We start from the raw sequence: 26630 nt of genomic DNA on the forward strand, positions 1-26630 counted from the left end.
CCCCCTGAGCCAGAGGCAGATGCTCAACCACTGAGCCACTCAGGCGTCCCAGTTCTGGAGACTGTTAAAAGTTGTGCGCAGGGTAGGAACAGTCTTAGAGTTGTAATTTAGAAAGCACACACTGTCAGATGTGTGCAATGTACTTAGAGCAGCAAGTCTACAGGGCACCAGTGAACAGGCTGTTCACAGGAATACAGATACAGATATGGAATACAGAGACAGAGATCATGATAGTAAGGAGAATAGAGGATACCCCTGGCCACGACTAGTGTTTAGAAGAATCTGGGCAAATGACTTGAAAGACTCAATCCAGAGAACTCCTGGCTTGGCACATTCTGCTCTCTCTGTCTTGCATGCTCTTCCCCTACTGGCCATTCAACATTCAGCTCAAGCCACCTCCTCTGGTAGGTGGAGGACTGAATCCCTTTACAGACTGGGCTGGAGCTCCTGGTTGGTTCCCTCTCACAGTGCTTGGAATTCCTTTGTCATTGTTCCTGCTTCCTCCCACTGGTCTGTGAATTCTGTGAGGTCAGGGCCCAAACCTTGATCACCTTTGCACCCACAGAGCAAATGTGGTGTCAGTAACTGCTGAGTCAATCAGTGCAAACAAAATACTTAAGCCAGTCTAGAGAGAAGATGGAGGAACCACCAGAAAAGGACCAAAGTCTCCAGGAGCTCAGGCCCTGAGGCCACATACATCTTTTGTAGTCCAACTGTGTCTCGGAGTTGCTGCCTAGAATTCCCGGGCCTTCCAGGAACTCGAACCCTGGAGCCGCGTGGCCAAAACCGCAAACACAAACCTCCGCCGACTCCTCGCTGAGCCCCTACCACCGGCCCTGGACTTGGCCCCTCCATCCCCTGCAGTCCCGATCCCCGCCAGGCGGCGACGCACACGGCGGCGCATGCGCAGTGCGCACCCGAGCTGTCCTTTGCCCTTCTCCCCATGGCGGGTTGCGGTCCCCTTCCCGGCATCCTCGCGGGGGCAAGGTGCGCGTCATTTCCGGTGGGGAAGGCCCGCGGCCGCCGCCGCCATTTCGGGCACTGCTGTGAAGCTGAGACCCGAGCCGGTCCGCTGGGCGGCGGGCGCCGGGGCAGGAGGGGCGCGCGTGCCGGCGGCGGCCCAGCGTGTAGGCGCGGAGGCGGCCATGGCGGGCAACTTCGACTCGGAGGAGCGGAGTAGCTGGTACTGGGGGCGGTTGAGCCGGCAGGAGGCGGTGGCGCTGTTGCAGGGCCAGCGGCACGGGGTGTTTCTGGTGCGGGACTCGAGCACCAGCCCCGGGGACTATGTGCTCAGCGTCTCCGAGAACTCGCGCGTCTCCCACTACATCATCAACAGCAGCGGCCCGCGCCCGTCTGTGCCACCGTCGCCCGCCCAGCCTCCGCCCGGTGAGGACGGACGGGACGGGACGGGAGGCCCCGGGCGGGGTGAGGGCCGCGGAACTCGCCAGCCTGACCGGCTGCCCCTCGCGAGCTAGCCTCCACGAGGGACGTGGGCAGAGGGCTGGAGCGACCCTGGCATGGGGGTACCTTGGTGCCCGGGCTCGTTCCCACCACTGGCGGTTGTGTGTGTGTGGAGGAGGAGCCGCTGACCCAGGCCTCTGGGTGTGACTTGGGAGGACAGCCCAGGGGAAGGGGAACTGCTTCGGCCCCAGGGTGGGGCTAGCGCCGGGGCCAGGCACTAGGGCAGGGCGGGCAACGTGGGGACAAAGAGCGGAGGGGGATATTGGCACTGCGGGGGCATCACTTGGCAGCGGTTCCCAGGATGAATTCGATAATCCTACAAGTGGCTTTTTAGGCTTGAAACATTTCCTGTACTGTTAGAGAGCCGGGTTTGGTTTGGAGAGCTATTCTCCCCTGCTGGCCTTTGATAGGAAGTCACCACATACTAGCCCGGAGGGATGGAGACACCCTCAGGAAACCGGTCAGCTTTTTCCTTTCTTGGGCATCTTTCCAAAATACTTTTACTGTCCTCTTCCCCCGCGGAGGACGAAGGTGGTGAGCTAAGTGCCTTGGTGACAGAAGTAAGCCCTCTGTGATCAGCCCAGAACAAGTTGATGTCCAGCTGACCGTGTCCAAGAGATCTTGGCGTCCAGAGACTCTTTTCCACAATTAGAGGGTTCTAGTTTTCAGGGTATTTTGTGGAGGACAGATTCTATGCCCCCACACCCCTCCCAGGAAATAAGCCAGTGGAAACAGTCCCTTCCTTGAAAGTGAATGGAACTTCCAATTTCATTGGACTTAAGCATTGTCAATGTCATATGTCAGGGCCTCTTGCTCAGTAAGTTGGGGCTGTGGCCCTTTTCTTTCTTAACCAAGGATCACTGAGATGTGACTGTCCTACTTAGGCCTTTAGAGCTGTTTGGAGAATGTTAAGGAGGTTCATGCACTTAGTACTTGAGATTTGTGAAATACAGAGTAATTCTGAGGTTATTGTCAGATTACCATCATCTGTGTAACAGCACCAAGAGTTGTAGTCTTTCTCATTTTTCAAATTGAAGCAGTTTTCTTCTGACCAGCTGAGGCTAGCTCCCGGCCAGTCTCATAAGAATTAGGAGCCTCCTGAGCCAGCCTTTGCAAACTTGCCCTTTAGGGATAGTCCTAATTTAGATTCATTCACTCTGGCCAGAAATAGGGAGATGGGATAGTCAGTCTCTGTTGCTAACACGTATCAATTATAGGAAGAGTATGAGATCTTTAAATCCAGGAAGTATCCTAGGTCTTCTCAGTCTGCTTGGTTTAATTTTTATTTTAAGATTTTATTTATCTATCTATCATCTATCTATCTATCTATCTATCTATCTATCTATCTATCTATGAAAGACACAGGCAGAGGGAGAAGCAGACTTCTCGCTGGGAGCCCGATGCAGGACTCAATCCCCAGACCCAGGATCATGCCCTGAGGTGAAGGCAGTCACTCAACCGCTGAGCCACCCAGGCACGTCCCAGTCTGTTTGGTTTAATAGCATAACATGAGACAGGAATATTGATAGAACATAAATTTGCCCTAAACCCGATATGTTGTGCTTTTTCTTTTTTTTTTTTTTTTTAATTTTTATTTATTTATGATAGTCACAGAGAGAGAGAGAGGCAGAGACATAGGCAGAGGGAGAAGCAGGCTCCATGCACCGGGAGCCCGATGTGGGATTCGATCCCGGGTCTCCAGGATCGCGCCCTGGGCCAAAGGCAGGCTCCAAACCGCTGCGCCACCCAGGGATCCCTATGTTGTGCTTTTTCACCACCTTCTTGGTATCTAGGGTTGTGCATTACAGTGCAGTAATATGTCAAACTGTCACTGAAATTCAATTTTCAACCTCCTGCACCCCCAGTTTTCAACCTTTTATGTATGCATTTTGCAAAATTTGGAGATGACAACAGGCAGGTTTGCTGGTTTGAGCTTTCTACACACCTTTGTGTTATGACTTTATATCTCTGCGCTTACCTTGATATTGAGCTCCACCTTTTCATAACAGATAGGAGTTCAAATCCTTGGCTCAAGAGAGAAGGTGAAGATTGCCAGAGTTTGTGGATGGGGTGTGGAAAGTTCACAGGCATTGTGTTAATTCTTGTTTCTGGTAATGTGCCCAGTTTTTCACATAGAGCAATTGATTGAGTTGCTGTCTTTATAAAGGTTACTTAATCTTTGTTCTCCTTGCTTCCCCGTCAAGCTCTTTTCTTTTTGAAACTATACAGAGGAATTTCTTTAATTTTAGAAAAGCGTGTAGAGTATTAATAGCTAACATTTATTGACTGGTTATTCTGTGCCAAGTACTTTGCTGAGTACTTTCTGTGCCTTGTCTCATTTTCTGTCTATAACAATCTGGTGAGAAATACTGTAATCTCTATTTACTAAAATATTTTCATTTTATAGGTGAGGAAACAGAGAGATTCAGGAACTTGCCCAAGGTCACACAGCTGATAAATGACTGAGCCAGATTTTCAACTTCGGAATTCTGACTAGAGAGCTGACACTATTCTGTACTTCTTTCTCTTTCCTTTTGAGATCTGAACAGTGCTCATAGAAGATTTGTTTCTGTCACAGGGTCCTATGTTCTGTTTAAAGACCAAAAGGAAAGGATGACCAGAAGAAACTAGCTTTAGTATTTGGACAATACATGTCTTTTATCTAAAAGTCAATGATGAGGGACGCCTGAGTGGCTCAGTGGTTGAGCCTCTGCCTTTGGCTCAGGGCGTGACGATCCCAGAGTCCTGGGATTGAGTCCCCACATCAGGCTCCTTGCATGGAGCCTGCTTCCCCTCCCTCTGCCTATGTCTCTGCCTCTCTCTGTCTCTCATGAATAAATAAAATTTAATAAATAAATAAATAAATAAAAGTCAATGATGAGGCTTTTAAATCCTTATTTGGCAAATTGAAGATGAAAAATGAACTTTTTGCTTAGGATTATATAGCATATTTTGTGGACATAATACATGGGTAGAATTAATATGGAATGGCTCAGATACAGTTTTTAGAGGCATGGGGTAGGATGGATCGGATATTTTTAACCTTTTCTGGTGAATCTTTTTATTTTATTTTATTATTATTATTTTTTAAGATTTTATTTATTTATTCATGATAGTCACACAGAGAGAGACAGAGAGGCAGAGACACAGGCAGAGGGAGAAGCAGGCTCCATGCTGGGAGCCCGACGTGGGATTCGATCTCAGGTCTCCAAGATCGCGCCCCGGGCCAAAGGCAGGCGCCAAACCACTGCGCCACCCAGGGATCCCTGGTAAATCTTTTTAAATTAGATGTGTAGCTTCTGCAGGCTGCCATAGTCTGGGAGCACCCTGGTTGTGCTTCAGGGCTATGAGGCAGAGCTTGGGCAAGTCTACTGGTCATACTCTGTCAGGTTGGACTTCCAAGGTAGACCTCTTGGGAAGGCTTTGCAATCATTGCTTCATACATTTCTTCAAACAATGAGGTATTGCTAGACCTTGGCCAGTAGACAATCAACAAAACTGAACAAGTGTGAGCTGGGAGAGTAGTTATAAGTTTGAGCCCTGGAGCTCGGGTTTGAATCTTCCTTACGACTTACCACTTATATAACTTTGGGCATGTTCTTTAAATTGCCTCTGCCTCAATTTCCTCATTTGTAAAAGAGAGGAAATAATAATATTGACCTCATAGGTTTGTATTGAGGATTAAATGAATTTTAGTGTATTAAATGCTTAGGAATGGGGCTAGCATGTAGTAAATACTTAGTATTAGCTGTATTAGTCTTATGTACATACATAACTATGAGATTGGGAGAGCAGGAGTTGAAGAAAAATGGAAAACTGTTCTCAGCATTCAGAGGCTCATAGGCAGGCATGGTGTGGGTTGGTGAGCACTGATAAGATAGCATGTGTAAGAGAGTAAGTGCTGGGGTGGAGGGGTTTGGAGTGCATCAAGAAGTATGAAAGGACCTTGGATCCAAGACATAGAAATATGATGGCACTTGTTGTTACCTGCCTAACTCAGAGCCTTCTACCTATTGTTCTAGTGGGTGAGGGGCAGAAATTAGAGTGGTTATTGTTTGTGTTGCCTCTGCAAGGTGGTGCTGGACCAAACCACTCTCTAGAGATCTAGTGGGACTGTTCATTACCCGTTGTTGCCTTTTTGTACCTCCACCGTCTGTGTTTCATTTGTGTACCTCATCTTTGCAGTTCTCAACCCGGTCCTTGTGTTTTATTCCTCAATTACAGAAAGTATCCCTCCATCCAGTGGTTCTGGAGAAGTCTTCAGTGAGTTAATTAAAGGTTTACAACAGAAAAAGGATTTCATGATAAAAGAAAGTAGATTTATTTATTGCAGGACTTCCCAGCCTTTACTATGCTCTTGTGAAAGTATGACCCTCCCAAGAGAGGCAGGCATTTGACCAAGAAGCATCTTGAGATACTGTAAAATCTTCTCTGGGAAACAGTACAGAGGACTTTGGGTTTGGCATTAATCAAACATTTCTAAAGGAACTGAGAGGTTTAGGCAGGATATTAAGCTGAATTTGCTTTTGATTAAGCACCTGTAATGTTCCAGCAACTTTTAGAAATTTTATTACATTGGTGTTTGGCACCATGAGAAGTTAAGTAACAGCTCATACAGCTAGTAAATGGCAGAACCAGAATTCATCAAACCCAATCATTCTGAATCTGCAAAGTACCATGTTGATACCCACCATTTTTAGAAAGTTCTATTTGCTTAGGAGACCAGATATTTGATACCTCTTGGGAAACCTCAGATGAAAGTCAGCAGCATTTTTAGCCCTTTGTATTGGACAGGTGGTGGGGTGTGTTTAAGCAGTTTTTATAAATATCATAGGCAGAAGAGAAGGAAAGGAGTGGGAGTTAAGGAAAGAGGAAGAGGGGAAATGGAAATGCTTTGATATAAGAAGCTGATGATGGAGCTGCTGTGGTAGTACCCATACCAGAAGTGACCTGGCCTGTTTTAGCCCACAGAGCTTTTAGGTATTCTTCATAAAACTTCAGGGAATGGTGTTGTTAAAGATTGATGTAACCTGAGGGTTAAAATGCTTAGAAGTAATGAGCATGTACAGAAACCAAAAAGAATATCTAACTGTTTGCATTGATTTTGATTTCTGAGTGTGTTTGTTCATAACTGCATGTTCAGAATACTAGCCAGGTTTACGTAGGACAAGTCAGAAAGGTTTGCTAAGTCCCAGCAATGAGAACTGGTTATTGGTTCTTTTCTCTAGACTGACTGTATCTCCTTCCTTTCCCGCCCTTTTATTTCCTGCCTTTGGCTGTTTGTGGTTGGAAGGAGATGAAGTAGGGTAAAGGAGACACATAGCTGATGAGGTTTGGGCTTATCTGAAATTTATGTTCTTTTCCCTTCCCTTCTGGAGTTTGGATCAGTGAAGGTTGATGGGCCATATATCTGACTGCTTCAGCAGTTCACAAAAACGCATTCCTCTGGTGGAATTATTACAGTATCATTAGAATATGAGGAAATTGGGCAACTCCGGTGGCTTAGCGGTTTAGTGCTGCCTTCAGCCCAGGGCGTGATCCTGGAGACCCGGGATCGAGTCCCACGTCGGGCTCCCTTCATGGAGCCTATTTTCTTCCTCTGCCTGTGTCTCTGCCTCTCTCTCTCTCTCTTAATGTATCTCTCATGAATAAATAAATCTTAAAAGAATATGAAGAAATAGGGATCCCTGGGTGGCGCAGCGGTTTGGCGCCTGCCTTTGGCCCAGGGCACGATCCTGGAGACCTGGGATCGAATCCCACGTCGGGCTCCCAGTGCATGGAGCCTGCTTCTCCCTCTGCCTATGTCTCTGCCTCTGTCTCTCTCTCTCTCTCTCTCTCTCTGTGTGTGTGACTATCATAAATAAATAAAAATTTAAAAAAATTAAAAAAAAAAGAATATGAAGAAATTTATAAATAATATTAGAGCAGGGCCTGGCTGACTCAGTGGGTAGAGCGTGCAACTCTGGATCTTGGGGTTGTGAGTTCAAGTTCTGCATTGGGTGTAGAGATTACTTAAAAATAAAATCTTTTTTAAAAAAAAAAAAAAAAAAAGAGGGATCCCTGGGTGGCTCAGCGGTTTGGCGCCTGCCTTTGGCCCAGGGTGCGGTCCTGGAGTCCTGGGATCGAGTCCCACGTCGGGCTCCAGGCATGGAGCCTGCTTCTGTCTCTGCCCCCCCCTCATAAATAAATAAACAAACAAATCTTAAAAAATAAATAAATTAAAAAAAGAATATTAAAGATTTTCCTTGGTGTTTTGCTTGTATTTCTGTGACTGCTAGGATTGCCAAGCGAAGCCAAAAAAAAAAAAAAAAAAGAAATTGTGGGTCCAGTTTGTTACAGTACAGCATTTGAGCAAGAAATGAACCAGCTTCTACCTTTATGTTTATGACAGAGGAGCTGTGACAGAGGAGCTGCCATTTTTTCTTTTCATAATTTCACAGTGATCTTTCTAAGGCCCCTGGGCTTTGTAGTCTTATATGTTCTTCTAAACTTTTCTCCCCTCCCCCCAAAAACAAACACAAAGCATGTTTTTATTTGGACTAGTAGAGTAATGGAGGAACCATAACAATTGGTGACAGGGAGTGGTTACCTTCCTTTTTAGAGTGAAAAGAGCACCTTGGAAATGTTCAGGGATGGTCAGAGCTGTTCTTTCGTGGTGATTTTGGTGTATAAACACAATTTGTTATTGCTACTGTTTTTTTGTAAGAATACATCTCCAGTGGAAAGTCAAAGCCAGGAGGGAAATAATGTCTTCCTAAGACCTGCTGCTTTGTTTCTTGCCTACCAATGATACTGTGTATGCTTTGATATCCCCAGATATGCTATGAGCTTCTTAAAGCTGGGAATAGGCTTTCATTTAACCTTTTTCCCTCATGCCAGAATTTTTTTTTTTTTTTAAGATTTTGTTTGTTTATTTATGAGAGAGACACAGAAAGAGGTAGAGACAGGCAGAGGGAGAGGCAGGCTCTCTGCAGGGAGCCTGATGAGGGACTCGATCCCAGGACCCCGGGATCATGACCTGAGCCAAAGGCAGACGCTCAACCCCTGAACCACCCAGGTGCCCCCCTCACTTCAGAATTTTGTTCATCAACAATAATATCTAACATTTACTGAGTACTGTCTGCCAATCATTGTCCCAAAAAGGCAACTAGTGAAAAACCATTTTGCACCTTGGCGTGTAGTTGAGTAAACTCTAGCAAAGGAGCTTTCCTCTCCAGGTGTCATTAGCATCATTTTCTAAACCATGGGTACGCTGCTGGTGTAAGAGTCCTCCCTACCACTTTGCACTGGAGGCTTTCTTGACCAGGCAGTGCTTTAAGTAGGTCTCTTTGGAGCTCGCTCTGACCCAGTCCTTTAGCATAGTTTAGCAGGCCTAAAGGATCACTGAATTAGCCTAGCAGTAATAGGCAGAATGATCATGTATCTCATTGCTTACCAGACTTGAATAAGAACAATCCTTCAGTGATCCATTTGGGTGAAGAGAAACTCCAGAATATAGCAACACCATGTTCTGGTATATTCATAACCAAAATTCTCTCTCTAGTTCAGCACTTGAAACTATTGCGGTTGTGTTCACTGTAGATAAGTAGTCCTGGGTCTGGGCATCTATTTCAGTATATTGAGTTGGAGAGACAGCCAGCATTACTGATTGTGGGATATTAACTTTTTTTAGCTTACAGCCATGAATTCCACAGATGGACCTTTGCAATGTAAGAAATGTGCAATTGTGTCTTGGCGTCCCATCATTCATTCATTCATTCATTCATGTAAAAAGAGAGGGTGTACTCATTCTGTATTGAGGACTTCTGGTTAACTTCTAAAGTTTATCTTTTCATTTCTCCCCACTACTTTTTTTTTTTTTTTTTAAGATTTTATTTATTCATGAGAGGCAGAAACACAGAGGGAGAAACAGGCTCCATGCAGAGAGCCTCATGCGGGACTTGATCCATGGACTCCGGCATCATGCCCTGAGCATGAAGGCAGACACTCAACCGCAGCCACCCAGGCATGCCCCCCACTACTAAATTTTTTTTTAATTTATTTTTTTTTTCCCACTACTAAATTTTAAATGTACTTTTTCTGGTCATTCTGGAAGAAGTCATTTTTAACCCTGTACCTAATAATTGGGTCTCATTTCTTTTAGAGTACATCTGGGCTACCACAATATTCACCACATTAATCACTATGGCTTTTAAATATTTATTTATTTATTTGTTTATTTAAGAGATTTTATTTATTCATTCATGAGAGACACACAGAGAGGCAGAGACACAGGTAGAGGGAGAAGCAGGCTCCATATAGGGAGCCCGTTGTGGGACTCAATCCTGGGTCTCCAGGATCACGCCCTGGGCTGAAGGCGGCGCTAAACTGCTGAGCCACCTGGGCTGCCCAAGATTGATATATTTGAGAGAGAGTTGTGTTCAGGGGGAGAGAATCTCAAGCTGACTCTGCTGAACACAGAGCCTGATGTGGGGCTTGATCCCACAACCCTGAGTTCATGACCAGAGCCAAAACCAAAAGTCAGGCGCTTAACTGAGTGAGCCACCCAGGTGCCCTTATAAATCAATGTGGATTTTATTTTATTTTTAAGATTTTTACCTATTTAGGGCAGCCCTGGTGGCGCAGCGGTTTGGCGCTGCCTGCAGCCTAGGGTGTGATCCTGGGGACCTGGGATCGAGTCCCATATCGGGCTCCCTGCATGGAGCCTGCTTCTCCCTCTGTCTGTGTCTCTGCCCCTCTCTCTCTGTGCCTATGAATAAATAAATAAAATCTTAACCTATTTATTCATGAGAGAGAAGCAGGCTTCCCATGGGAAGCCCAATGCAGGACTTGCTCTCAGGACCCCAGGATCATGACCTGAGCCAAAGGCAGACGCTCAACCCCTGAGCCACCCAGGTGCCCCACTGTGGCTTTTAGAGAGTGGACCAGTGTTCTTGGAGTGAAAAGCATAAATTGACCATTTTTCCTTAACAGAGGACTTGGATAAGTAACTTTCCCCAAAGAAGAACAAATAGTAAACTTGAAAAACACCAAAGAGGGATCCCTGGGTGGCTTAGCGGTTTGGCGCCTGCCTTTGGCCCAGGGCGTGATCCTAGAGTCCTGGGATCGAGTTCCACTTCCCTGCATGGAGCCTGCTTCTCCCTCTGCCTCTCTCTCTCTGTGTGTATGTCTCTCATGAATAAATAAAAGTCTTAAAAGAAAAAAAAATTAAAAAAAAAAAAGAAAAACACCAAAGAATCAAAGATGATATTTTAAAAGATTTTTCTCAAAAAAAAAAAAAGAAAAAAGATTTTTCTCATTAAATTGTCGATGATTTTTATTTATTTTTAGGATTTTGTGTATTACAGAGAGAGGGCATGAGCAGGGGGAGGGGCAGAGGAGAGGGAGAAGCAGAATCCCCACTGAGAAGGGAGCCTGACCCAGGGCTCAATCCCAGGATCCTGGGATCATGATTTGAGCCAAAAGTAGACGGTGTAACAGACTGAGCCATACAGGTGCCCCAAATTGTCAGTGATTTTTAAAATATTGTTTGGCAAGGATATGGGGGAAATGGGAACTCATAAACCAGTGGTGGGAGTATAAATTGTACAGACTTTTTGGAGAGCAATTTGGCAATATAAACCTTAATGTTCTTACTCTTTGGGATCCCTGGGTGGCTCAGCAGTTTGGTGCCTGCCTTTGGGGCAGGGCATGATCCTGGAGCCCCGGGATCAAATCCCACATCGGGCTCCCTGCATGGAGCCTGCTTCTCCCTCTGCCTGTGTCTCTGCCCCTCTCTCTCTTTGTCTCATGAATAAATAAATAAAATCCTTTAAAATAAAATGTTCTTACCCTTTGATCCAGCAGTTGCATTTCAAGGAATTTATCCTAATGGAATAAGAAAAAAAGTCTTCACTGGGGCACCTGGGTGGCTCAGTCTGTTGAGCGTCTGAGGTGGGCTTGGTCATGATTCCAGAGTCTCAGGATCAAGTCCCATGTTGGGCTGCCTGCTCAGCAGGGAATCTGCTTCTCATTTCCCTCTGCCCCTCCTCCCTCTCGTGCTCTCACTCTCAAATAAATAATCTTTAAAAAAAAGAAGGAAAGCTTATTAACAAAAATGCTCATAATAGCATTTTCACTAGTGAAAAGTTGGGAATACTTTATAGCTATTAAAAGTCATGTTCTTAAAAAAAAAAAAAAGTTATGTTCTTGGGGCAGCTCAGGTGGCTCAGAGGTTTAGCGTGTGTCTTCAGTCCAGGGCGTGATCCTGGGGTCCTGGGATTGAGTCCCATGTCAGGCTCCCTGCATGGAGCCTGTTTCTCCCTCTGCCTGTGTCTCTGCCTCTCTCCCTCTGTGTCTCTCATGAATAAATAAAATCTTGAAAAGTTATGTTCTTAAAAAGGAGAAATTTATAAATTTCATAATAAAAAGGCAAGTTATAAAGCTTTGTAGTAACTGTAAAACACTTGTGTATGTATACTTATGACCTTGTATATATACATACATATATATACATAAACATTAAAATTTGGGAGGTTCTATCTCAATTTTTTTTTTTTTAATATCTCAATTTTGAATGTGGATTAAGGCTTAACCTGGGGGTTAAGTCTGATTAAAAAAAAATCAGGGTGCCTTGGTGGCTCAAGCATTAAGCATCTGCCTTAGTCTCAGATCATGATCCCAAGGTCCTGGGATGGAGCCCTGCATTGGGGTCCTTCCTTAGTGAGGTGACTGCTTCTCCTTTTCCCTCTACCCTTCCCCTTGCTTGTGCTCCTTCTCTCTCAAATAAACCTTTAAAACAAAACAAGGAAGGGGCTTCTGGGTGGCTCAGTGGTTGAGTGTCTGCCTTTGACTCAGGTCGTGATCCCTGAGTCCTGGGATTGAGTCCCATGGGGAGCCTGCTTCTCCCTCTGCCTGTGTCTGCCTCTCTCTCAGTGTCTCTCATGAATAAATAAAATGTTAAAAAAAAAAAAAAGAGCTCCACAAAAACCAGTTTAAGATTTTGTTTTAAGGGGACGCCTGGGTGGCTCAGCAGTTGAGTGCCTGCCTTCAGCCCAAGGCCTGATCTTGGACTCCCAGGATTGAGTCCCACCTCAGGCTTCCTGCATGGAGCCTGCTTCTGTCTCTCCCTATGTCTCTGCTTCTCTCTCTCTCTCTGTGTCTCTCATGAATAAATAAATGGATCTTAAAAAAAAAAAAAAAAGATTTTGTTTTAAGTAATTTCTACCTCCAACATGGGGTTGGAACTCACATGCCAGAGACCAAGAGTTGCATGCTCTGGGATGCCTGAGTGGCTCAGTTGGTTAAGTGTCTGCCTTCCACTCAGGTCATGATCCCAGGGTCCTGGGATTGAGCCCCACATCAGGCTTCCTGCTCAGTGGGGAACTTGTTTCTCCCTCTCCCTCTCCCTCTGCCCCTCCCCCTGCTTGTGCTCTCTGACTCTCAAATAAATAAAATCTTTTTTTTTTTTTTTTTTTTTTTTTTAAAGTTGCATGCTCTGCCGACTGAGCCAACCAGGGAACCCTGGAGTTTGAGAAATTTAACACTTATTTTTTTTTTCAAGTATCCTTATTTACCTTTTTTCATGATCTGTTTGCTTCAAAGGGAACAGTATGGTTTACATGTTTTATTTCAGTGAAGACCTGTAGGAATTGATTGTTAAGCAGTTAACTTCTTGATTTCTCTTTTTAGGCTCCTTGGTTCTTTTGCCTAATTAAGATTGTTTGTTTGTTTTGGTAACTGTCAGAAATGAATTTGAGATCAGCAATCATAGATTTAAAAAGATAGTCTTGGGATGCCTGGCTGGCTTAGTCAATAAAGCATGCGACTTGATCTCAGGATTGTGAGTTCAAGCCCCACACTGGGCATGTAGAACTCACTTAAAAATAAACACTTTTTTCTTCTTAGGAATTGTCTAGAAGATGTGAAGAGAAGGAATGTATGAGCCTGGTGTAGATAGATAGCAAGTTTTCCCCACCTCTTCTTGGAAAAGCTGCTGGGACTTATGAAAAAGTAGAGCTTGCTACATTTCCTGAGGTTAAAAGAAGATTGCAAGGAAACCTTAAAGCTTATGCTACTCTGTAAATGAATAGCACAATAAAAAGTCTCCATGTTGCTTTGTCTTTGATCCAGTATGGAAACATGCCCTGACTGGCCTGATCTGTTATGGCCTTCTGTTCTGTCTCTACTGCAGGTGGTGATGGGCATCTTTCTCTAGGGTATGTTTTAACTACAGAGTATGATTTCTGTTTAGGACAGGGGTTATCTTTTCTAGACTTTTTTTTTTTTTTTTCTGATTATTGACTAAATGTGTTTGGGAAATGCTTAAAAACTTCATTTCATCTCCTGTGTACTACATCTTAAATAATAGCCTGCTCTGTTTTTTTCCAGGGGTGAGCCCCTCCAGACTCCGAATAGGAGATCAAGAGTTTGATTCATTGCCTGCTTTACTGGAATTCTACAAAATACATTATTTGGACACTACAACATTGATAGAACCAGTTTCCAGATCCAGGCAGGGTAGTGGAGTGATTCTCAGGCAGGAGGAGGCAGAGTATGTGCGAGCCCTCTTTGACTTTAATGGGAATGATGAAGAAGATCTTCCCTTTAAGAAAGGAGACATCCTGAGAATCCGAGATAAGCCTGAAGAGCAGTGGTGGAATGCAGAGGACAGCGAAGGCAAGAGGGGGATGATTCCAGTCCCTTACGTCGAGAAGTATAGACCTGCCTCCGCCTCAGTATCGGCTCTGATTGGAGGTAACCAGGAGGGTTCCCACCCACAGCCACTGGGTGGGCCGGAGCCTGGGCCCTATGCCCAACCCAGCGTCAACACTCCGCTCCCTAACCTCCAGAATGGGCCCATTTATGCCAGGGTAATCCAGAAGCGAGTCCCTAATGCCTACGACAAGACAGCCTTGGCTTTGGAGGTACATAATGTGCAAAATGTAGAAAGAAGAGATCTGCTGCAGGGTCTCCCTTTCAGACCTCTTAGAGCTTTTTAGGAATGCTGAATAGAAGCACCAGCATTGTGATGTTGTAGATGTCAAACCATTAAGTACTCATTTTGGCATTTAATGTTAGGTTTTCTCTTTTTTGTAGAAAACCTATTTTGGAATAAGTAAGCTTAAAATTGTATAACTCCATGTTCTGATTGATCTACTAAACATACTTTGACTTCTTCAGTAACACCACCTGAATTAATAGGAATTAACCTAAAATATTTTTTTCTCATCTACATTCTAATCTGATTCATTCTTTCTGTTTATAATTGTCTAAAATAAGGTGGGCTCTGTCAAACCACTTAAATGGACTTTTCCCATTTTACTTTAGGGGGAATGGGGTTTCTTACCATTGACTGATTGTGTTTGTAAAGTAAAAATTTAGGAGGAACGGTAAAGCATAGTACAGGTGAGAAGAGATACATACTGAAAACTGTATACTACCAGGAGTAGCAAGTTTACTTTTTTTTTTTTTTTTTTTAAGTTTACTTGTTTTTTATTGTTCAGTGCATTTTACAGACAGGAAGCCAGTTCCTGAGGAGTAAATTCCTGCCTTTTTCTGGTGAATAGTTATCCTTGGTAGTCCCATCTCTGGCCAACCATTGCATTGTGTTTATTTCTTTATTCCTCTCTTTTGCATTCATGGCTTTGTCTCTTACCTCCTCCCTCCCTCCCTTTAGGTTATTGAAGAGCTAGTGGTTCAGTGTAAAGCTTGTACAAAAGTGGCATGCTATCCCATCTTTTAGAACCTACTGATAGAATTTGAATGTAAGCAAATAGCTAACTTTTTAAAGGACAGGCTGAAGTTATGTGAGCACAAACTAGCAGAGAAGGGGCAAAAGTGTATTCTTATAAACTGAAATCTCTAAGTGCTGTTTTCTTTGGGTCATTTTCATACACCAGGGATTAAGAGCTGCCTTCTGCCTAAGTAGAAGTGTTAGCCTACAGAATAAGCTAGAATTTATTTGAACCAGTCTCTTATATTATTGGATTTGAAATTTTTCTTTTATATTCTAGATAGTAGATACAAAGTAGATAGTAGAATTTATTTGAACCAGGCTCTTATATTACTGGATTTGAAATTTTTCTTTTATATTCTAGATAGTAGATACAAAGTAGATAGTAGATTCTTTTTTTTTTTTTTTTTTAAAGATTTTTATTTATTTATTCATAGAGTCAGAGAGAGAGAGGCAGAGACACAGGCAGAGGGAGAAGCAGGCATCATACAGAGAGCCCGATGTGGGACTCGATCCAGGGTCTCCAGGATCATGCCCTGGGCTGCAGGCGGCGCTAAACCGCTGCGCCACCAGGGCTGCCCTAGGTGGTAGATTCTTTTATATTCTAGATAGTAGTAGAAATTTTTCTTTTATATTCTAGCTAGCTGACTCTTCTAAGTTTGAATGAAAAATGTATTTTTAAAGTCCTTTTTTTTTTTTTTTTTTTTGAGATCATGCTGTGACTTAAAAGTATTGTGTCTCTACTTTGATGAGAAATGAAATGTATGTGACATAAGTCACATCCGTTTTGAGTTTGGAGGATAAGGAAAACAAGTTTCTAGCCTCATGTTTTCATTTAAGTTCAGATGATGTCAACATCCAACATGGTGCTATGCTACATGGCAGATGGGACTCTTGACATTTATCATAGACCTTGTTAGCACTGGGCTGGTGTATGAAAAATAACATTCATGAAACAAGCCAGGAAAGAATAGCTGTCACATTAATTTTGTTTCCATTTGCATTTCCTTCCTTTCTTCATTTATTCATTAAGGGGTTTATCTTTTTTTAAGATTTTATTTAAGTATTTATTTATTTAATAGAGCACGCACACATGCAAAACATGTGTGACATGCATTCTCATCTACATTCTTATCTGAATAGATACAAAGAGGGCTTCTAGGTTTGACTGACAAAAAGGCCCTGAGTTGGGAGAGAGAGAAAAACAGACTTGGCTGAGCCCCGAGCCTGACTCAGGCTCCTGAAATCAAGACCTGAGCTGAGATCAAGAGTTGGACACTTAATCAACTGAGCCACCCAGGCATCCCTCCTTTTTTATTTTTTTAAGAGTTTTTTTTTTTTTTTTTTTAAGATTTTATTTACTTATTCATGAGAGACAGAGAGAGATATAGGCAGAGGGAGAAGCAGGATCACACCTGAGGCCAAAGGCATATGCTCAACCACTGAGCCACTCAGGCGTCCCAAGAGTTTATTTTTATTTATTTATTTTTTAAAGATTTTTAAATTTATTCATTTGAGAGAGAATGAGAACAAGAGCATGAGTAGGAGTAGAAGGGAGGATCAGAGGGAGAAGGAGATTCACAGCTCAGCAAGGAGCCCAATGCAGGGCTGGATCCCAGGACTTCAGGATCAAGGCCTGAGTTGAAGGCAGACACTTAGCTGACTGAGCCACCCACATGCCTTTTCTTTTCTTTTCTTTTCTTTTCTTTTCTTTTCTTTTCTTTTCTTTTCTTTTCTTTTCTTTTCTTTTCTTTTTTTTCTTTTCTTTCTTTTCTTTCTTTTCTTTCTTTTCTTTCTTTTCTTTTTCTTTTCTTTTTCTTTTCTTTTTCTTTTCTTTTTCTTTTCTTTTCTTTTCTTTTCTTTTTTCTTTTTTCTTTTCTTCTTTTCTTTCTTTGATTTTATTTAGCTATTTGAGAAAGAGTGAGCAAGCAAGAGAGAAAGCATGAGCAGAGAAAGAGGGAGAAGGAGACTCTCTGCCAAGCAGGGAGCCTGATGCAGGGCTGGATCCCAGGACTCCAGGATCATGACCTGGGCCAAAGGCAGACACCCAACTGACTGAGCCACCCAGGCACCCCTTCTTTATTTTTAAAAATATTTTATTTATTTATTTGAGAGAGAGAGACAGAGAACAAGATGGGGGAGGAGCAGAGGGAGAGGAACAAACCAACTCCCTGTTGAGCAGGGAGCCCAACTCAGGGCTCAATCCCAGGACCCTGAGATTGTGACCTGAGCCGAAGTCAGACACTTAATCAACTAAGCCACCTAGGCACCCCTAAGATTTTATTTAATTTTTTTTTTTTTTTAAGATTTTATTTATTCATGAGAGAGAGAGAGAGAGGCAGAAAAACACAGAGGGAGAAGCAGGCTCCATGTGGGGAACCCGATGTGGGACTCAATCCCAGGACTCCAGGATCATGCCCTGGGCCAAATGCAGATGCCAAACTGCTGAGCTACCCAGGGATCCCCATGTTTTTAAGTAATCTCTATACCTGGTGTGGGGCTTAAATTCAACCCAGTCCCAAGACCAAGAATTACATGCTCTACCAACTGAGCCAGCCAGGTGCCCCTGCATTTTCTTTTTTAAAGAGAGTTGTTTTTAATGATGCCTGCCTTTGGTTAGAGGCTTTCATGCTTGAAAAGGTTGAGCTTCTCTCTCTGCTGTAAAATGTAATCTTGTGAAATAAATCAGTAGAAAATAGTTTCTGATTTTTGTTAAGTTTTATTTTTGGTTAGATACTGATTTTGAGCCACATATAATGATTGCCGAAGATGGCCTCTTTCAGGTTAGAACAAATACACCAAAGTAATAGCTTCATGATACTTTATGTACTTAAAAACATGGTATCGGTTTAGCATCATAGAATTTTAGAGCTGGAAAGGACCTTAGATATCTTGTTTTGTTTTGTTTTGTTTTTTCTGTTTTTTTTTTTTTTTTTACCTTAGATATCTTTATTTGTTATATAAAAAGAACTGATGTTTAGACAGATTGGATTGTTCAGGCTAATTAGAGGTAGACATAGGATGAACCCAGATATACTGTGGTCCCTCTTCTACTCAGTCTATGATTCTTTGTGTTTTACAACAGTTCTGTCCTCCTTAATATAGGTTTTGTGTGGTTTCACTGACAGCATATCTTCAGTTGTATTGTATGCAAGGATAGTTGTGCTGTCAGTACAGAATAGCTGTATACTAGACGGTTGTCTACAGTTTTCCTTTCCCATCTCTAGTTTTTTATTAAGAGCTGATGCCTTCTGCTTATTGAGGTAAGGTTGAGAATAAGAGTAGGAGGCTCTGGAGTTCTGACTAGCATTCTGGCGAAACAAAACATTCGTTGCTATATATGACCAACTATAAATTGAGGTCTTTGAGGCTTGTTAGGTACATTTTAGTGGAATTTTATACTTAATTTGAAATAGATACATTAGAACCATTGCATTTTAGAGTTGGGCAGAGCCCTAGAGATACTGTGTTAGACCAGCAGTATTCAGACTGCCTCTTGGTATCCCTAGGAGGTGCCTAGGAGAAGGGAAAGCCAAAGATGCAAGGCTCTGGGTTCCCTCTCTTGCTTCAACCAAAGCAACTCAGTTTTTTGTTTTTTGTTTTTTTAAGATTTTATTTATTTATTCATGAGAGACATAGGCAGAGGAAGAAGCAGGCTTCTTGCGGGGAGCCTGACACAGGATCCCAGGACCCCAGGGTCACAACCTGAGCCGAACCAAAGGCAGACACTCAACCACTGAGCCACCCAGGTGCCCCAGCAACTCTGTTTTTAACTGTATTACATATTTGGGTCTGTCTGTCTGTCTTTCTTTCTTTCGATTTATTTATTTATTTATTTATTTATTTATTTATTTATTTATTCATGAGAGATACAGAGAGAGAGAGAGAGAGAGAGGCAGAGACATAGGCAGAGGGAGAAGCAGGCTCCATGCAAGGAGCCCGACGTGGGACTCGATCCTGGGTCTCCAGGGTCACATCCTGGGCTGAAGGCGGCACCAAACCACTGATCCACCTGGGCTGCCCTGTTTAGGTCATTCTAAAATTTTCTTTGAGGAAAGAGTTTCTGTACTTAAAAATATAAATCTAAAAAATTAAGTTCAAGAACCACTTCCCTTGGAGCAGTCCCGGTGGCTCAGCGGTTTAGCGCCACCTTCAGCCCAGGGTGTGATCCTGGAGACCCGGGATCGAGTCCCACATCGGGCTCCCTGCATGGAGCCTGCTTCTCCCTCTGCCTGTCTCTGCCTTTCTCTTTCTGTGTCTCTCATGAATAAATAAATTAAATCTTAAAAAAAAAGAAAGAAAAAAACACTTCCCTCGCCTTAAAGATGAAATATTCCTGAATTAGTACATTTGGTAGGACTACAGCCCCCCATAAGTTAATATCTATAATTCTTCTTTTCCTACTCACCAGATTTCTGTAGTAGTGATGAAGCTAGGGATTGTAGAAAGTAGGGATTGATTCCACCTAACCACCAAAGTAGGGGTACTCCTCTGCCCACTAGAGTTCTGTGGGTCAGTTGATCATATTCAGGAGCATATAACTAAATCAGATACCATCTGTTCCATTCTGGAGCTCCTAAGATTTTAAATATACAGATATGCTGAATGTTTTAAAGAAGAGATACTGAAAGAACACTAGAATAGTGCAGAGACACCTTTCATTTTTTGTTTAATGGCTCCTTGGGAGCTGGAATAGGATGAATCTTGTGAATTGCAGGTGTTAAAAAATTTTTTATCCTTCCACAGACTGTCCAGAACAATCACATTGTCTTTCTTTATTTCTAAAAATTTTATTTATTTGACAGAGAGAGGAAGAGAGCACAAGCAGGAGTGGCAGGCAGAGAGGGAGAACCAGGTTCCCTGCTGAGCAGAGAGCCCGACGTGAGGCTCAATCCCAGAACCTTGGGATCATGACCTGAGCCAAAGGCAGATGCTTAAGTGACTGAGCCACCCAAGTGCCCCCACATTATCTTTAAATCTACTAGTCACATTACTTAACATTCTTTGATTCAACCTGGCATTTTGCCTTTGGTAGATGATAAGACTTGAGAGTAATCAAGAAGCTTCTTGGGTGTTCTTAGGCTTGGACCTGTTCCTCAGCACAAATGGCAAAGGTTGTAAAGTGCTTACGTCCCTGATTATATGCATTAGTGGCTACATCAACTCTGTATCTCCCCATGTAGAACTCTATGAAACCTAAGGTGGTAAGGCCTTTTGACCTATCTATAGAAAATTGTGGAGTAAAGACCCCGATTTTCCCTTTGTTAGGGGAAAAAAAAAAGAAAGCATAAGAATACGAGTGGCAAGTTCTTGCTGTATAAATTTGTCTTTTTCTGAAATTGTAGCTGTAGATTTCTGTATTGTTCATTGAGACATACCTGCTTTTCCTTTCCATCTTTCTTGGACATTACCTGTATTTCAGCTTGCAGAATCTCAGTTGGAAAGGACTTTGGAAGTAAACTGATCTAGCCTCTCAGGCAGGCCTTCTGGTATCCTCACAGGTGATTTTTAAGCATTTGTTTGGGTATCTTTACTTTTGGGGAACTTACTATCAACACAGGAATATAGTACAGAGCTTCTAAGCTTTCTTGGTTCATAACACCTTTAGTGTCTTGGTAATATTTCATAGTGTCCCAGGCCAAAACAGATGCCTAACAGTTGCATTGATTAGGTAGATACATTAAAAACAAATTAGGGATCCCTGGGTGGCGCAGCGGTTTGGCGCCTGCCTTTGGCCCAGGGCGCGGTCCTGGAGACCTGGGATTGAGTCCCACGTCAGGCTCCTGGTGCATGGAGCCTGCTTCTCCCTCTGCCTGTGTCTCTGCCTCTCTCTCTCTCTCTCTCTCTCTCTGTGCAACTATCATTAAAAATAAATAAATAAATAAAATAATAAAATAAAATAAAATAAAAATAAAAACAAATATTTATATCCTAATAACTACCCACTTGAAAAAAATAATACATATAATAGAAATAAAACACTTAAGTAACTAATTACTGTTAAGCAATTAGATGTATACACCTGTTAGGTTACCATACAGTTTTTCAAACTTTGGGATTATATTGAGCACTACTACCCTTGTTTCTTGTTCCACACTTATTCCATGAAGTACTTGTTTTTTATCTTAGCAACTGCCAAAACCCAGCTTTGCAAAGAGATGACATCTTTGAAAGGAATGTAGTGTGATTTCATGTAGAAATTGTCAACTGCCTTGAGCCAATGTCCCCTTACCCACTTTAGTCTGGTCTTGGGAATTCTGCACTAGTGAGTTGTTGCCTAACAGGAGGAGGAATATATGAATTCTCATATTGTTTCTGACTTGGAGAAAGAACTGCACTTAGGGACATCTGGGTGGCTCAGTGATTGTCTGCCTTCGGTTCAGGGTAAGATCCTGGAGTCTCGGGATCGAGTCCCACATCAGGCTCCCTGCATAGAGCCTCCTTCTCCCTTTGCCTATGTCTTTGCCTCTCTCTCTCTCTGTGTCTTTCATGAATAAATAAATAAGTAAAATCTTAAAAAAAAAAAAAAAAAAAAAAAGAACTGCACTTAGTGTAGCACCATGTTTTCAGACTGCACTGTCCCCCTGCACTTCCCCAGCCTGCACCTTGCCAGGTTTGACAGCCATCTATTCTTCTGGACTATGAAATCACTTGGGCTTCATGTGATCTAAGGATAGGCATGTTGCCTTTGGGATTTGTCTTTTCTTGACCCCAGGAGTTCCCATGTGCTTTGACTCTCTCAGGAGAAAGACACCGTTATACATATATATACAAAGGGATATTTAATTTTAATAAGGTCTTGCTTGAACTATTTGTACTTTAAGGCTACTTTAGATAGGTTCCTTAACCCAGCTCACTGCTTGTGACTTTTCTCTTTTATCCATTTAAAAATCAGAATTTTTGAAAGAAAGAAAGAAGAAAGAAAGAAAGAAAGAAAGAAAGAAAGAAAGAAAGAGAAAAAAGAAAGAAAGAGAAAAAAGAAAAGAAAAGAAAGAAAGAATTATTTAGGGGCACGTGGGTAGCCCTGTGGTTGAGTGTCTGCCTTTGGCTCAGGTCATGATCCTGGGATCTGGGAATCGAGTCCCGCATCAGGCTCCTCAAGGGGAACCTGCTTCTCCCTCTGCCTGTGTCTCTGCCCCTCTCTGTGTGTGTGTGTCTCATGAATAAATAAATAAAATCTTTCAAAAAATAAAAATTCAGAATCATTTAAAAAAAAGTTAGAATTGCTTTAGAGTTGTGGCATAGCCTTTGTTTTTACCCTCTGATGTTTGGTCTTCTCTGCCAAGAACCTAATCAACTGTAAAAAAGAAATTTTGGTGTGGTTTTCCTGAACCTCTGTAGGATAGAATGAGACTGTACATTAGGCTCTGCTGTTATCCAAAGGTCTAATCTGTACATAATCAACTCCCCCTCCTTGCCAATGACATCTTGCAATGCCGGAACCCATATTTCTCCCTTTGAACTTTGAAAGAAGAAAAGTCTGAAGGCAGTTCAGCAGGTTCTGTCCTGGTTGTAGAGAAGCCTGGTGTGGTTCTGTGGTACTGATAACAGCAAGAGGCTAGTCTAGTCCACATTTCAACCTATCTTTCACCTCTTAGAGCTCCGTAGGATACAATTTGAGATAGCACTTTGAATGGTTAAGAATAAAGACAATATACCTTTGAAAGAAAAGAGAAATGTTTAAACCTACATTTTCGTATCGAATAGAATGGTGCGCTTGAGGATATATATCTTGACGAACCATCTTTTTTTTTTTTTTAAGATCGATTTAAAAGAGAGTGCACACTCACGTCTGCGTGTGTGAGCAGGGGGAGGGGCAAAGGGACAGCAAGAGAGAATCTCAAGTAGACTCCTGGGGAGCATGGAACCTCACACAGGGTTCAGTTCCATGACCCTGAGATCATGACCTAGCTGAAATCAAGAGTTAGATGCTTAACTTCCCCCTAAAGAACCATTTTCTAAAAAGCACCTAGAAAAAATAAATAAATAAAACAAAAACCACCTAGAGAATCTGGGTAAAATATAACAAATTTTTCTTTTCATCTTTTATTTTTATTTTTATTTATTTTTTATTGTATTTTGGGGGGGTTTGTATGTTTTTTTATTCATCTTTTATTTTTTTATTTTATTTTTTTCATCTTTTATTTTTTAAAAGATGTTATTTATTCATGAGAGACACAGGGAGAGAGAGGCAGACATTGGCAGAGGGAGAAGCAGGCTCCCTGTGGGGAGCCTGATGTAGGACTTGATTCCTGGACCCCAGGATCACGCCCTGAGCCAAAGGCAGACACTCCACCACTGAGCCACTGAGGTGCCCCATCATCGCTTCATTTAGATATGAAATCATTTGGTAAAAAGTACTGATCCTGAAAATACAGCTTGGAGTTTACATGTGTATGCACCTATTGGATAAGCACCCAGATGAAAGTATAGAACATTTCCAACACTCCAGAATGTTCCCTCATGTCCCTTTTCTGTGTTTTTAAAATTTTTTTTTTAATTTTTATTTATTTATGATAGTCACAGAGACAGAGAGAGAGAGAGAGAGAGAGAGGCAGAGACACAGGCAGAGGGAGAAGCAGGCTCCATGCACCGGGAGCCCGATGTGGGATTCGATCTGGGGTCTCCAGGATCGCGCCCTGGGCCAAAGGCAGGCGCCAAACCGCTGCGCCACCCAGGGATCCCTTTTTGTGTTTTTAATATCAGTAAAATAATACATTTAGATATGACAGCTATTGGGGATCCCTGGGTGGCTGAGCTGTTTAGCGCCTGCCTTTGGCTCAGGGCATGATCCTGGAGTCCTGGGATTGAGTCCCACATCAGGCTCCTTGCATGGAGTCTGCTTCTTCCTCTGCCTGTGTTTCTGCCCCCCCCCCACCCCGTCTCTTATGAATAAATAAAATCTTAAAAAAAAAAAAATGAATACGACAGCTATTAGGGGTATTAGCTGGGCTGTTGTCAGACTAGTTTCCTTCTCAATACCAACCCCAGATAAGCTCTACACCCAATGTGGGGCTTGAAATCACTACCCTGAAGTCAAGAGTCACATGATCTACTGAGTGAGTTAGTCAGGTACCCTGTCAAACCAGTTTTTTTTTTTTTTTTTTTTTTTTTTAAGATTTATTTATGACAGAGAGAGGCAGAGACACAGGCAGAGGGAGAAGCAGGCTCCACACACAGAGCTGCTGTGGGACTCGACCTCGGGACTCTGGGATCACACCCTGAGCCGAAGGCAGATGCTCAACCACTGAGCCACCCAGGCATCCCTCAAACCAGCTTTTTAAAACTGGCCCCTTTGTCCCCATCTGGAGGGGAACCTAACAAGTAGCAACTTAGATTTTTGATGTGAGCACGTGAGCATACACATCCGTTAAACCATTTTCCTCTTTCTTAAGGGTAGGGACTTCTATTATTGGTGTAGTTGGTTAAGTATCTGACTCTTGGTTTCAGCTCAGATCATGGTCTCAGGGTTGTGAGATCGAGCCACATGTTGGGATCTGCTCAGCGGGGAGTCTGCCTGAGATTCTTCCCCTCTCCCTACCCCTCTTACCCTTCCTCTGTTAGGCGTTCTCTCTCTCTCTCTCTCTCTCTTTTTTTTTTTAAAGATTTTATTTATTCATGAGAGACACACAGAGAGAGGCAGAGACACAGGCAGAGGGAGAAGCAGGCTCCATGCAGGGAACCCGACGCGGGACTTGATGCCAGGCCTCCAGGATCACGCCCTGGGCCAAAGGCAGATGTCCAGCTGCTGAGCCACCAGGGCTGCCCCTCTCTTTCAAATAAATATATAAAGATATTAATATAAATAAACCTTTTTTAATGAAAATACAAATAATAAAATGGAGAAAAGTTCTGCACTTGATAGAATTGACCTGGGGCACCTGGATGGTTCAGTTGGCTGGGTGTCTGCCTTCAGTTCAGGTCACGATCCCGGGGTCCTGGATCGAGCCCCGTGTCTGCTGCTCCCTCTTCCTCTGGCCCTCCCCACTCTGCTGGTGCTCGTTCTCTCCTCTCTCTCTCTCTCTCTCTCTCTCTCTCAAATAAATAAACAAAATATTTTTTAAAAATTATATATATATATATAATTGAACTTAACATAGCAAGGTGCTACTAGTAGGTTAGTGGCATTCATTCCAGTGGGATGGTTGGGGTGGGGGGACAGTCAAGAATAGTTGACAGGTCAGAAACAAAATTCACTACAGAATAGTCAAATGTTATCAAATGGATATTGCTCCCAGTGCAACACTGCAAGAGTTTTATTTCTTTTTATTTTTTTAAAGATGTATTTATTCATGAGAGAGACAGAGAGAGAGGCAGAGACACAGGCAGAGGGAGAAGCAGGCTCCATGCAGGAAGCCCGACATCGGACTCGATCCCAGGTCTCCAGGATCACACCCCAGGCTGAAGGTGGCACTATACCACTGAGCCACCCTGGCTGCCCGCAAGAGTTTTAAAAAGAAGGGAATGGTGTCTGGGTGGCTCACTTGGTTAAGCTCTATCTTGGCTCAAGTCAATGATCCCAGGTTCCTGGGATTGGGCCCCACATAAGGCTGTCTTGGCGGGGAGCCTGCTTCTCCTCCCTCTGTCTCTTCCCTCCTGCTAATGCTTTGTCTCCCTCTTTCTCAAATAAATATTCTTTCTTTCTTTCTTTCTTTCTTTCTTTCTTTCTTTCTTTCTTTCTTTCTTTCTTTCTTTCTTTCTTTCTTTCAAGAAGTGAACAAGTGAGATAAAGTCAGAACTTGAGGGGTGCCTTGCTGGTCTACTCTGTTGAGCTTGATTCTTGAGCTTAGGGTTGTGAATTCAAGCCCCACATTGGGCATAGAGTTTATTTTAAAAAATTTTTAAAGTTAAAATCTGAGAACTAGAATTGGGGGTATAGGAAGAAATCTTTCAGATTTTGTTTTTTGGTTTTTTAAAAAAGACTTTATTTGAGAGAGAATGAGCCAGAGCAAGATAGAGCACAAGTGAGGGGAGGGGCAGAGGGAGGGGGAGAAGCAGGATCTCTGCTTAGCAGGGAGCCCAATCCTGGGACCATCACTTAAGCTGAAGGCAGACGTTAACTGACTGAGCTACCCAGGCATCTCATTTCAGATTGTTTTTGCTAGCTAGGAAATATTCACTTTGAGGTCCCAGTCTTCCTCTCCCCTGAAGACTAGGAAGATCTAGACTTGTCCTATTGGCTTGCTTGGATGTCAAGAACTTTATAAATTAGAAGATTGCTGATTATTAATAAAGAACCTTGGTGCTAGCAGCATGTTAGGGACTGGACATGCTTGCAAAGATGGGCAAGCAGTATCATCCTTTCTTTTCCCCTTACTCCATCAGCCTTAATCTTCATATCAACACCCTGAGCTGCTGCCTTTTCTCGCCCTTGTATCTTATCCCTTTTATGTTACATATTCTCTAGTTTCTGTCTTCCTTTTCTCAGCATCCTGTGACCTGCACAATCACTGTA

At 42.9% G+C, this 26630-nt stretch overlaps 1 protein-coding gene across 5 annotated transcripts in view; it reads left to right on the forward strand.

Annotated features, from left to right (window-relative positions):
* Positions 1-992: 992 nt before the first annotated feature.
* Positions 993-26630, forward strand: part of CRK (CRK proto-oncogene, adaptor protein) — a 33068-nt gene continuing 7430 nt past the window's right edge. The window contains exons 1-2 of one of the 5 annotated variants that reach the window (XM_077851803.1): positions 993-1386; positions 13831-14196. In XM_077851803.1, coding sequence (XP_077707929.1) covers positions 1146-1386; positions 13831-14196 — 607 coding nt within the window. In that variant the 5' untranslated portion in view covers positions 993-1145. Of the gene's footprint in view, positions 1387-13830; positions 14367-26630 lie in introns of all 5 variants that reach the window. The other 4 variants (XM_077851802.1, XM_077851805.1, XM_077851801.1 and 1 more) reach the window with 4 other exon arrangements.

The sequence above is a fragment of the Canis aureus genome, chromosome 16 (genome assembly GCF_053574225.1).
Source record: "Canis aureus isolate CA01 chromosome 16, VMU_Caureus_v.1.0, whole genome shotgun sequence".
NCBI classification, from domain to species: domain Eukaryota; kingdom Metazoa; phylum Chordata; class Mammalia; order Carnivora; family Canidae; genus Canis; species Canis aureus.